Consider the following 12,086-nt stretch of genomic DNA (forward strand, 5'->3'; position numbering starts at 1 on the left):
CATATTTAAAATAAGATTCCTTTGATTAATTGTTAGTCATGTTATTTTTGATTGATTCATGATGATGAATTTGTAAAAAACAAAGAGCATATTATACTACCATGTTTACATCGTTATAGCCAAATCGTTCATTGTTTGTCGTATTAAGTTGTAATTGTATTTTTCTATGTTGAAAAACATTGTAAGTTCAAACCCAACTGAAAATTCGAGAAAAAATATGCTCCATCTGTCCCACAATAAAAGTCATATTTTATCATTTCGGCACATCTTACATTAAAAGTCACATTTCACTTTTAGGTCTCACATTCTACTAACTCATTTCATTCACATTATATTACTATAAAATCAATATAAAAAAGTGTATATTCTACTAACTTTTCCAACCCACTATTATTTACATTTTTTAAAATTTATGCCGAAACCAAATGTGACTCCTATTGTTGGACAGTGTGAGTATTTTTTTTGGTGTCTTGGTATTTGTGTGAATGAACGACGTCGAGATTTCTCAATACTCGTTAATTTAACCAACATCAGATGTTGGATATCGATGTTTTATGTTATTACGTGGACCTTTTGGAAATAAGAAATAAAATCAGTTTTCAAGAGTTTCAACCCAATTGGGAGTTTGACAAAAAAACACTTATTCGGGAGACTTGGCACTTGGTCTCAAGTTTGGTGCCCAAAATTCCCCTTCTCATCAAAACGAATAAATGATGGAAATGAAGTTAGAGTCTGGAGAAAATCCAAGAATAAAAAAAAGGGACGATAGCTTCTAACGGGAGCTGGAAAGCCAAAGAAGAATGAAAGAAAACGGCTGAAGGCAAGCAAAGTTGACCTCGTTCTTGTGCTTGACCTTGCTTTTTAGTGCGTGTTTGTGTCTTGATCTCGGGATCTCTCTTTTGGTGACTTAAGTATTGGGTGTCTCGTCGGTGTTGTGCTCTCTCTACTAGTTTTCTCTTGTACTAGTTGGTTAGTTTTGTTTTGACAGATTTTCTTAGTTTTTTATTGTCGTATTGTAGCTGGTTGCAATTGCATGCTCAAACATTTGTTTTAAAAAATGGCAGGTTGTGTTGTTTAGTTTTCTTATCTGACATTTTTTTTTGCTCTCATTTGCATGGTTGAGTATATAAAAAATTGAGGCTAAAATATGTCAAGAAGCATCATATTTCATATTAAAATCACATTTTATTAATATGTAAAGTACAATATTAATGAAGGTTACATCGGCTAATTTAATTGGAGTGAGTGGATCATGATCCGTACGAGACGAATCCATGGTTGAGGATTAAAATGTCATTTTCGTTATCCAAAATGAATGAGAGATGTGGAGCACATGTTCAATACCAAATAATGTCGTATATGAATCAATTTATAAAATTTCCAATTCGAGCAAAACAAATATCCTAAATTAAAAAAATTATGAAATTCGATTAATTGACATTCAATAATGAAGGGGAACTATTCCTGCAAGATATTCAACGTTCAAATCATATTTTGCTATGATTTTTTAGAATATTTAACCATACGACAATTTTATTTTTTTGGTTATTTAGTTTTCGTTGCGTGATATTAAAAAAAATTGTTAATCCGTAATTACTCGTTGCGTGATAATAAGGATGCATATTGTTAAATCGTAGTTTTCAAACATATAGAGGAATGTAACAATTATAAAAATGGTGGAATGTAAATCTTATTTTTATATTATTACTTTTATATAAGGAAAATGTGTGATTCATTTACTAAATATAGTATATAATGAAATTGAGACATGATGAACCTTCTCAAATGACAATATACGACGGATAATGATAATATATGGGATACTCACTTTGTCCCATAATAATAGTCCTATTTTATTATTTTCGTCAGTTCTATGATAAGAGTCTTATTTCACTTTTATCATAATAGTAGTTAGGTCTGACATTCCATTAACTTTTTCCACTCACATTTTTTGGAGTATAAAACTAATATATATAAGTGAGATTCACATTTCACTAACTTGTAAATCCACTTTTCTTTACATTTCTTAAAATTCATACCCAAACCAAATATGTCTCCTATTTACTATGGATAAGTGAAATGGTTATATTAACTAATTATTACTAATAATGGTTCATAAAACTATTTTTTTTAAAAAAATCGGATATTTTGCAACAAACCTACAATTTGATCCTTGTCATTATGAACTTATACTGCATTACGAATTTCTCACAAGTTCAATTTTTCTATAGAATTCGACGAAGCACATCTATTTATAGATGGGCAAACCAAACAATATAAGAAATGACGTAGGTTTTAATTGGTGCGGACGGTGTTGTTTCATGTGTGAATTTAATTTTTCCGACCAAGTTAACTATGACTCTATGAGACATGAATTCATAGAAAATTAAATACTACTACAATATAAGATATAAATTCATAATTTTTCCAACCTAAGTTATATGTTCGTGAGATACCAAATTCCAACCAAATTTTATTATTTTAGGGATGAATACCCTAACTATTAATTGCAAAAAATAGCTCAAAATATCTCTTAATTCCAAAAATATCATAACTACCCAAGAAGACAAAAGCTATACAGCTGTGAGTACTATAATATAGAGGCAAATTTCACCAATAGTGCCAAACGCCCAAACCTGCTTTGGCTGGTGGTGCTTCACTTCAATTCTCTGAGTACATCTTGATATAATTGGAATTTTTAGACTTTCTTTTTAATTGAGTAATTATTCATAACATTTCTATAGGAAAATGTCTAGTGGGGAAAACTATAACTTTAAAAATAAATTACGAACACAAAATATTTGTATGAGACTGTTTAATTGTGATAGGAGTCAATATACATAAAATGAAATATTATACTACTATACTGAATTTGACTCTGTGATTAGGACTTTCAAGAAAAAAAAATCATAATTAGTAGTACTAATTTAGTAGTCAATGTCCAAGTTAATTGTATACCCCAAGTTAAATTATTAGAAGATCCATAGGATAATCATAAAACCATTAAAAAATAAAATCTAGATATGAAAATGACACGTGTTGCATAGTTATAGCGTGGATATATTGATGATAAGGAGTCTAATCATGCGATGCCCCATATCAGTCTCTATCTAATCGTGGGAAGAAAGTGGAATTGTTTTATCACAATCTTCAACTATTTGGAACCACAAAAAATAAATAAATGCCGCATTTATGTTATGCCCAAAGCCAAATGCCCAAAACTAGGCAAACACAATTGTTCCATTTTTTAGTCCAAAATTATTGATTAAAATATACTGTGGAGTTTCTTGTAGTTTACAATTACAAACATTGATAAACTCATTGAGTTTTAGTTAAAGTTATGATTTTTACGTTTTGGTGTTTGAACTTTTTAAAATCAACAGTTTGTGTGGCACTATGTGTGCTCCCCCTCAGTATTTTTTTTATCTATAATAATTGTTACTTTACACTTTTATTTGAGGGTAAAGTGACAGGAGATTTTATGCGACTTTTAGATATAATAATTTCTCAAATATGGATAATTTGCATGTTTAAATGTATTGATTGTTAATACTTTTCACTATGATGTTTGTATCTCTCGTGTATTTTTTTTTCCCTTTCGCTTTCCTTGGCAGAATTCGTATTTTAATAAATCCCTCCATCATTTTCACTCGGTATATAAAAATAGTGAAAGCGTGAGGTGTTTCCCACTTAATTATTTGATTATGATTGGAAACTATAAACATAGCTGTTATTCTGATTATCTTTATAATTGCATTTATATCTTCCAATAAAGGATTGAGTTTGCAAAAGAGCCAAAGAAGACAACAAAAATTATGGTCCCAATTTATCCACTTATCTTTTCACATCAATTATTTTCTACTAAATTATTCTTTCATTCTTTAGGGGTGATGGATTAGCCGATTAGGCATATTGTTTTTCAATTTAGCTTTCTGCTTTGTTTTAGTAATATATTTATGGTTAAAGTAGGTCAAGACAAATGTGCCTTTACTGTTTTTTCACGTGAATTTCGACTGCGTAGGTTTTTTCATTGGTGTTCTTTTTAAGTGAATCATTGTAAATAGCAATATCTACCACTTGTATGCGTTGCTATGATAAAATAATTAATTGCTTAAATTATCTTAATTAGTGATGAGAAAACATTACAACATTTAATAATTGCATGTGATGAGAAATAAGTAAAAGGAGAAGAGTAGTACTCCGTATTTAACTTTTACAGATAGTAAGATGTATATTAGAAAAAACATTTAATATATCCGTTGAATATTCTAATTCTTTTTTCTAGAATCAAAGATGACATTGCATAAAGAGTTGTCGAATTTAAAAGATTCCAAAGGAAGCAAGTGACATAGTATTTAAAAATACATGACTCATACCCAAACAAAAACAAAATTTGACATGTGTTATGCTTGCATAATAATATCGCATTTTTAGGTTTGAGTTGCTAGTTTATATTTGGTTTAACCATAATTATCGAGATAATATTTGTCACCATACGAACATGCACAAATTTATATAATTTGGTATCAATTCTTATTGTGTTCTACCTTTATTCCTTATTTTTATATTTTATCACATTATTAATTAGCGCTTATGGAGTATTTTCATTTTCTCATTTTTACAAGTTGGCTCCATTCCTTGCCGTTCACAGCTACGACCACCACCATCACCATCACCACCACGTCGTCGGATCACGTCTCCTCAACCATAATCGTTTCATGTCTTTATTGTGTGAATATTGGCGTGTGATATCAAGTTGTGAACCCAATATAATCATATCATTAAGGAATTTGTGTCATGTTTTAATTTGAACCTGTATTGTTCAGGTTAAACTGGTTGAGCCCAAATCAGATTGACTCGATAACAACTCTCGATCCTAAAATTCGTCAGCCCTAATCATGCTAGGAGCTTAGCTATATATTGGAGTAACGATAAATATGTAGTACTATTTACAAAAACTGTTCACAAACTTGAATCAATACAATAAGACAAAGATTTAAGTAGAAAAAAGTATACTTTTGAATATGATTTAATAGTCGTGCTCGCCAAACTTTTTTGGGCAATATTCGCATAAGATTGGTAGGTTTTTAGGAATCTGTTGTTTTTATAAGATATTTTAGGGATTAGTATCCAATTCCATTCGAAAGAATCACTCTTACTTGCTCAGTTGCTAGAAGTTGCTAGAAGTGTGAATTGTAAGATCATTAATTATTCTAGGAATCAATTCATTTGAAACTTGAAAGCAAGGCCCGAAGCTGAAATTGAACATGAAATCAGTTAATATTATGGTTGAGTTTTATTTGCTGTCTTATTTATGGTTTATTTTGCTAGTTTATTGTGTCTTTTTATTGAAATTATGGGTTTATCACAAAAATCAGCCCACCCGTTGAGATTTCCTTGGGCTTCTAGTCTGGGCCTATACTCTGCACACATGTTTAGTTACTCTACTATATTTTTGTAATAAAACCAGTTCAACAAACTACTACTAGTATTTCTTTTTAATTCTTGTGACTCATTTGGAAATCTATACTTTCATCCGTCAACAAATAACTATTCTCAATGTGTTGATTGATAAAATTAGTATAACGACGCCTAATAATCTACTTTTTTAAAAAAACTTTTGTGCTCATTTCCATTCTTCCTTATGGTTCTTCCACAAAAACTATTCCAACTATAACTATTTATCTCATTTTTTATTTGGGTGTTCATTTCTATTTTTTTAACATAGACCCACCACATATTCTCTTTTCTTATCTCTACACTCTCATATATTCATATGCAACTAACATTTCCTTTCTTAAGTTTTTAATTTTACATTAAAACTTAATAGTGGAGCTTATATTCTTTATAAGATCCTCGGTTAATTACTACTCCTTTAGCCACTTCAAACAACGTAATAATTTAATCTACACAATTAATTACTTGCTATGAGTTACTCTCACCTCAAATATGATGATATTTTGACAACAATCGAGAACTAAGGAACTTAGAAGAAATTAGCTAAAGGAAAAACCTTATATTCACATATATAGAGATGACCATATAATAATATAATGTAGTAATCTACAGACAAACCAGTACAGCTAGCTGCTTATCGAAACGCAACAAACAAAGTCTAGCACGCTGGGACAGCCGCAATAAAATCAAATACGCAGCAGCTCCATACTAGTATAGTAGTGCTATTGACAACATATTTATGCGGATGAAGTCCTGAACTTGGACTCATCAATGCCGATTCCTTCCTCGGCAGCACGCTCGCCCCCGGATTTGTCAATGGTGGTGAGGCCGCCCTTCCGCCCCATCTCCTGATAGCCTTCTCTCCCCAACTGCTCCTTCCGCGTCTGCCCACCTCGGCTCCCCATTTCCTGGTACCCTTCCGTCCCTAGCTGCTCGCGTCGAGTCTGCCCACCCCGGCTTCTCCCTTTTGTCACCTCACAATGTTCAATAACAATCATTTTTTTGCAATTACTAAAAAATGTACTCATATAACAACAATCGCAGATACTACTGTTTTTATTCTCCTAACTATACACATAAAAATAGAAATTCTGGACGGTCAATAAGATTCAAAATAGAAATATCATACACAAAATTCATAATGTTAGAAGAGTATAATGAATACCTTGTGCGAGGTGCTCCTGGGCTTCGAGGCTCTTGCCACCGGTGCCGCCGGGGATCACCGTCTCTCCTTGTCTGGCCCTGGCGTCGAGTTCCTGTCGCTCTTGTTCCGAAGCCATCTCTCTCTCACACAGATATTATTAATTTGTAATAGTAATAAGGAAGCAAAGGCGGCGGCGATTGAGAATCATATATAGTGCCGACCCTGCGAAATGAAGATGGAAGTTTTGGAGAAGCGGCCACGTGGACATCAGGTGCAGACGTGGTGGAAGAATGTGAGAGAGGGTGGCCCTTGCCGACACGCAGTCGCTTACTCGGCCTCTCATGCCTGACTTTGGTGCCACGGATGCATGATTACTTTTTTTTTCTTCTCTCTTTTTTGCATGCTTTATAATTACCTTTTAATTTTCAAATTTCACTTAAATTTGGTGTACAGTGAAAATATAAATTAATAATAATAATAATAATAAATAATAATAAATAATAATAATAATAATAATTTAAAAAGATTAGATGAAATTGTCTTAAAAGCATACGAGCCAATGTGGCCAATTTGACTCGTACTAACCAAAATTTATCTGATATGAATATAGACTATTCTCATAAGTTGTACCAAGTGTATCACGTTAATTAAGTAGCAGTACTACTATTATGTTTCCTTAATACCAAAATTGAGTGTAATTTATTAAAATCAATCAAGTGGATATTGTTTGATTTTCCAATATTGTATTAACGATTTCCTTTTTATATAATGTTTAATGTCAACGATGCTGATATATAGATCCATAATATGAATTTGCTAGGAAAACTAGTGCCCAATGACTGTAAATTGTTTGTTATATACAGGCATCAGAAACTAAAACTTTAAATCAGAATAAGAATTTCAAGATTTAGCGATTTTTTTTTTTGCCAAGAGACTATGCTGGTCCAGAAACAACATATTGAGCACAAATAAAAAAATATTAAAATATAATTCTGGAAACAAATTGTTCACTATATATAGGTAACAACAAATCACTTCAAACGGAGCAGCTGTGTTTAAATTATCACACTAAAGCAAATTTTCAAAAGAAAGTAGGAATACTGAAGTAGCAAATCAATAATGTTACGGACTCATCCGAACTCTCTCTCATGGATTAGTCTTTTGAGACGAGTTCTCCTTCATCGTATAGCAGTTATAGGGCCGATGCTCAACGCGGGCTGTTGATAGGATGGATCATACGGCTGTTCAAACTATGCTGCCCGGTGCTAAAATCGGAACTCATTTGCTCCGGCACTGCATACAGATCAGAATGCTGCTCACTCATCAACGGGACACCATCCTCTTCAATCTGTTGTTCGGTCCAAGGATGCTTGCTGAGCTTCCTCGAACCTTCGAGCTCCATCGCCACCTCCTTCATTGTCGGCCTATCCTCGCTGTTCATCTTCACGCATCTCTTCACCAGCTTAGCAACGTCCTGGATTTGCTTGATGCTTCCTTCCTTGAGCACCCGAGGATCGAGTATCTGGAACAGACGATCCTCTTTCAGTGCCATGACGAAGAAAGTAGCAAGGCTCTTTTCTTGGTCGTTCTTCGTGTTGGAAAGGGGCTTCCTGGCTGTCATAAGCTCAGCCAGGACGACCCCAAAACTGTACACGTCACTCTTCTCTGTCAACTGGCCCGTGTGGAAGTACTCGGGGTCCAGGTAACCTAAGGTTCCCTGGACCAAAGTGGAAACCATTGTCTGGTCAATGGGAACTAATCTGGATGCACCAAAATCAGCAATTTTAGCTGTGTAGTACTCATCCAGTAATATGTTGGGTGACTTGACATCTCTGTGGATGACAGGCATTCCAGCTGCGGAGTGCAGATAGGACAGTGCGCCGGCCGCCTCAGCTGCGATTCTTAGACGATTGTCCCATGAAAACCAAGGCATCCCTCCGCTGTTATGGATGTGGTGGAAGAGTGTGTCGTTGGAGACATATTCATACACCAAGAGAGGGACGTCCGCCTCAAGACAACACCCCAACAGTTTGACCACGTTTCGGTGGTTGACTTGTGTCAGGATGATCACCTCGTTGATAAACTGCTCGATCTGGGTTTGATCCATCACTTTCGACTTTTTAATTGCAACAACTTGATGATCGCGGAGGATCCCTTTGTATACCGTGCCATAGCCGCCCTTTCCTAGTATCCGATCCTCAGCGTAGTTGTTGGTGGCCTTCTCCAACTCCTCAGCCGTGAAGATCTTGGTTAATTTCATACTCTGCTCATTTGAGGATATTTGTTGCTTTAGAAGCACACCACCATTTTGCACAAAGAATTTCTCTCTTTGTTTCATTAGCTTCCTTTTCTTCACACCAAAGATTAGGACAACCATACCGATAGCTAATGCCAACAACCCAAAACTTACACCTGCATATAGGGTAATAGAAAGAAAAGAGGTGATTGAATTATTTTCACTAAAAATGATACTCATCTTATTAAGGATAATTCTTTTAGTTACCATAAAAATATGATTATATCTTGTGAACGGAATACGTATATACCTAAAGAAACCTTAGTGGTAGAAGTCCCAGACTTCTTCATGCAACCACTCCCGGTCTTCTTCCCATCACCTGAGTATCCCTTTTTGCAGAAGCAGTTAAACGTGCCATTAACATTCTTGCAGATCGCATGTTCACCGCAGGGATCACTTACACATTCATCAATATCTGCAACAAAACTCATCGATTATCATATCTCCAAAAACAACAAATCAAAGACACAATTTTGAAGGTGCCAAAATCAGTAGAAGTGAATGAACAAAGGATAAAATTATAATTCCACGAATTGAGTTTTAAAAAAATCTCAAAACGACTCGTTTGACGTCTTCTTCTTCACAGAAACGTTTCACAAAAACTAAATGTTTTAAGATTGAGGTGAATAATAGTACTAAGCAAAGCACCTGTGCAGCCGGGGCTAAGATATGGATTGCCATCAAACCCTTGACGACACAAACACCTATATCCTCCTCCCTCAGAATCAACACAGTCGCTATTATCAAGACAAGCAAAGCCACTAGATTCCTTAGCTTCCTTGCAACTACTCCCCTCCCCTACCGTAAAATCAAGAACCACCGGCACATTCTCAATCGTCCTGTCGCGGAAGCCCGGGTCGTTGAGGTCCGCGATGCTGAATTTGTAGCTCTCGGAATCCCCTAGAAATGCGTGGCCGCACGGATCGAACGACCAGATCGCGGTGTGATTCCCGAGCGGGATGAGAGTCGCGTTGAAGTTCTTCAACCCCTTTGGCACGACCGTCTGGCAGCATCCGGCGCCGGTGCATTCCCCGTCGATCATATCCTCGGGGGCCGAGCAGATGGAGATGCACCCACCGGTGTAGTTGCGGCCCAGCGTGCCCCTCACCAGCGCCATCTCATGGCAGCCGATCACGGTGAACCTGTTGTTCAAACGAATCAAAATATCAATACTAAAATTAGAGCCTGTTCATAAAACAAGAAACTAAATAGTCAACACAAATATGAGATCAAATTGGATCCATAATACTGAAATATTTTGTTCGATAGTTAGGTCAATTCTTGTATTTTGTGGGACGAATGATAAGAAAAAAAGTAGAGAAATAAGCAATATTCCCCTAAAATGAAAAATTCGCATGTCCCGGTTCCATATTCTGAAAGACCATCCAATTTAATCCCAAAAAAATTGAAATGTCACCAATTTAATTCCCTGTTCTAAAATCCCCCAGAGTAATGAGGGATCATCAAGCACGGTAAATCTCAGTTTGTTCCTCAAGAACAAAAGATTCGAACCTAAGACTTTACTATTTTATTACCTCTTTAAAGACTAGCTGAGCTAACCGTGCAATTATTTACTTTCCTTGTTAAAGTGGAATATAGTCCTAATATAACTCTATATAAAGACTTAGAATATACTAATAGAGTTGAAATTCATGTCAATAATAGTAGAGTGCAGTATAGAGTTTTTTTGTAGTCCTATCTTTTATTTTCTGCATTTGTTGTTATCACCTGTTCTTGTCGGAGAAGGTGTAGGGGGACGTCGCTCCGAGGCTGATCCACGCTATCTCGAGGGCCAACGTCTTGGCGCCGAAGCGGTCGAAGCAGGCGGAGGCCAGCCAGTTCTTGACGCGGACCTCGTTGTTGGACATGTCGACGATCTCGATGTTGCTCTCAGAGACGAATGGCTTTGGGGGGTCGAAGGAGGAGTTGCAGTTGACGGCGAACCAAGGGCTTATTGAGCAGCCGGAATTCAAGCCGATGCCGAAGGGATATGGGACTGTTATGTTTCCGCATTTGCTCTCGCAGTTCGGCTTCGCGACCCTGCTGGTTGCGGATGGGGATAGAGAGAGGAGGAGGAAGAGGAAGACGAAGACGGAGGGAAAGAGAACGTGAGACATTATGGGAATGTCAATGGGAAAGAGTTAGGACATGTGTGAAGTTATATGCTTGATGATTTTATTTTTTCTTAATATTTAAATGCATAGTTTTGCTTGGTCAACTTTGCTTTTTTATTCGTTTTTTCCTATCTGTGTTTTTCCTTGACTAACAGAGCAAAGTGTGTGAGAGATGGCATAGTTTACGCCTGGTTTTAGATTATTCATGTTTGGGATAGGTAAGATAGTAGTACCAATCATTATGATATACTCCCTCCGTCCCACAGAGATTGTCTCACTTTGACCGGGTACGAGTTTTAAAAAGTGTAATGAAAAGTGAGTTGAAAAAGTTAGTGGAATGTGAGTTTTACTTTTACATAGTTTTATAATAAAATGTGAGTATGAATGAATTAGTAGAATATGGGGTCCACTACTAAAAATGGTAAAAAATGAAATAGGATAATCTTTGTGAGACAAACGAAAATGAAAAAATGGGACAATCTTTGTGGGACGGAAGGAGGGAGTACTGTATATCATTATGCTGTAGAACTTACTTGGTATTTGTGGTATCTTGACATTGTGGATGTTTTAATATTATTCGTAGAATTTGATTGTGTTTAATTACGTTGTATGTTTATGTAAATATGACACCTTGACTTACAAAACTTGACTTGGTCAATCGTTTATTGTAGAGTGGAATATATAAGATATAGTTTTGTCTACATATAAAAAATTCTGAAGGAGTATTAGGAAACAGAGTCTAAGTCGTTTTTTTATTGCTGAGAATATCAAGTTGCTAGAGAGGCCATTGTACCAAACTTTCGAAGTGTGCTTGATTAGTTTATTTGAGCAAGTTGGTTTTACTAAAGAAATATAACAAGTGCTTTCTCTATCTAGAAAACTTAGCCATGCCAGGGTATTATGCATAAAAATAAAGTATTTTGCTATCTTCATGTCGATTCAAGTGAGATTTTTGCATTCTTTTATTGTTAAATCATCTATCTGTATGCCAAAACATGATCAGCTCTTCTTTCCCAACTTCTAATTCCCCTTCTTTTTTTATATGGCCAGTGATTTCCAATCTACTAATCCTCAA

The 12,086-nt window shown here is 35.4% G+C and overlaps 2 protein-coding genes across 2 annotated transcripts; both read right to left on the reverse strand.

The window, feature by feature from the left end:
* Positions 1-6,194: 6,194 nt before the first annotated feature.
* Positions 6,195-6,737, reverse strand: LOC121740740 (protein SLE1-like). Its single transcript, XM_042165005.1, has 2 exons — positions 6,623-6,737; positions 6,195-6,421 (listed from the first exon to the last, which is right to left on the reverse strand). The coding sequence occupies exons 1-2, from the start codon at positions 6,735-6,737 to the stop codon at positions 6,195-6,197; spliced, it is 342 nt and encodes a 113-aa protein (XP_042020939.1).
* Positions 6,738-7,644: 907 nt separating this feature from the next.
* On the reverse strand, positions 7,645-11,014 carry LOC121795369 (wall-associated receptor kinase 2-like). Its single transcript, XM_042196894.1, has 4 exons — positions 10,626-11,014; positions 9,546-10,039; positions 9,148-9,312; positions 7,645-9,013 (listed from the first exon to the last, which is right to left on the reverse strand). The coding sequence occupies exons 1-4, from the start codon at positions 11,012-11,014 to the stop codon at positions 7,809-7,811; spliced, it is 2,253 nt and encodes a 750-aa protein (XP_042052828.1). The 3' UTR covers positions 7,645-7,808.
* Positions 11,015-12,086: the final 1,072 nt, after the last annotated feature.

Source organism: Salvia splendens, chromosome 1, assembly GCF_004379255.2.
Source record: "Salvia splendens isolate huo1 chromosome 1, SspV2, whole genome shotgun sequence".
Lineage (NCBI taxonomy): Eukaryota > Viridiplantae > Streptophyta > Magnoliopsida > Lamiales > Lamiaceae > Salvia > Salvia splendens.

Bases quoted from the DNA above. Each gene is read 5' to 3' on its own strand.
- LOC121795369 (XM_042196894.1), bottom strand. From the start codon at position 11,014: ATGTCTCACGTTCTCTTTCCCTCCGTCTTCGTCTTCCTCTTCCTCCTC. The intron at 10,040-10,625 runs GTGATAACAACA...TTTGAACAACAG, and splicing joins ACCTTCTCCGACAAGAACAG to GTTCACCGTGATCGGCTGCC. The intron at 9,014-9,147 runs GTATATACGTAT...CCCTATATGCAG, and splicing joins TACCACTAAGGTTTCTTTAG to GTGTAAGTTTTGGGTTGTTG.
- LOC121740740 (XM_042165005.1), bottom strand. From the start codon at position 6,737: ATGGCTTCGGAACAAGAGCGACAGGAACTCGACGCCAGGGCCAGACAA. The intron at 6,422-6,622 runs GTATTCATTATA...AGGTGACAAAAG, and splicing joins CCAGGAGCACCTCGCACAAG to GGAGAAGCCGGGGTGGGCAG.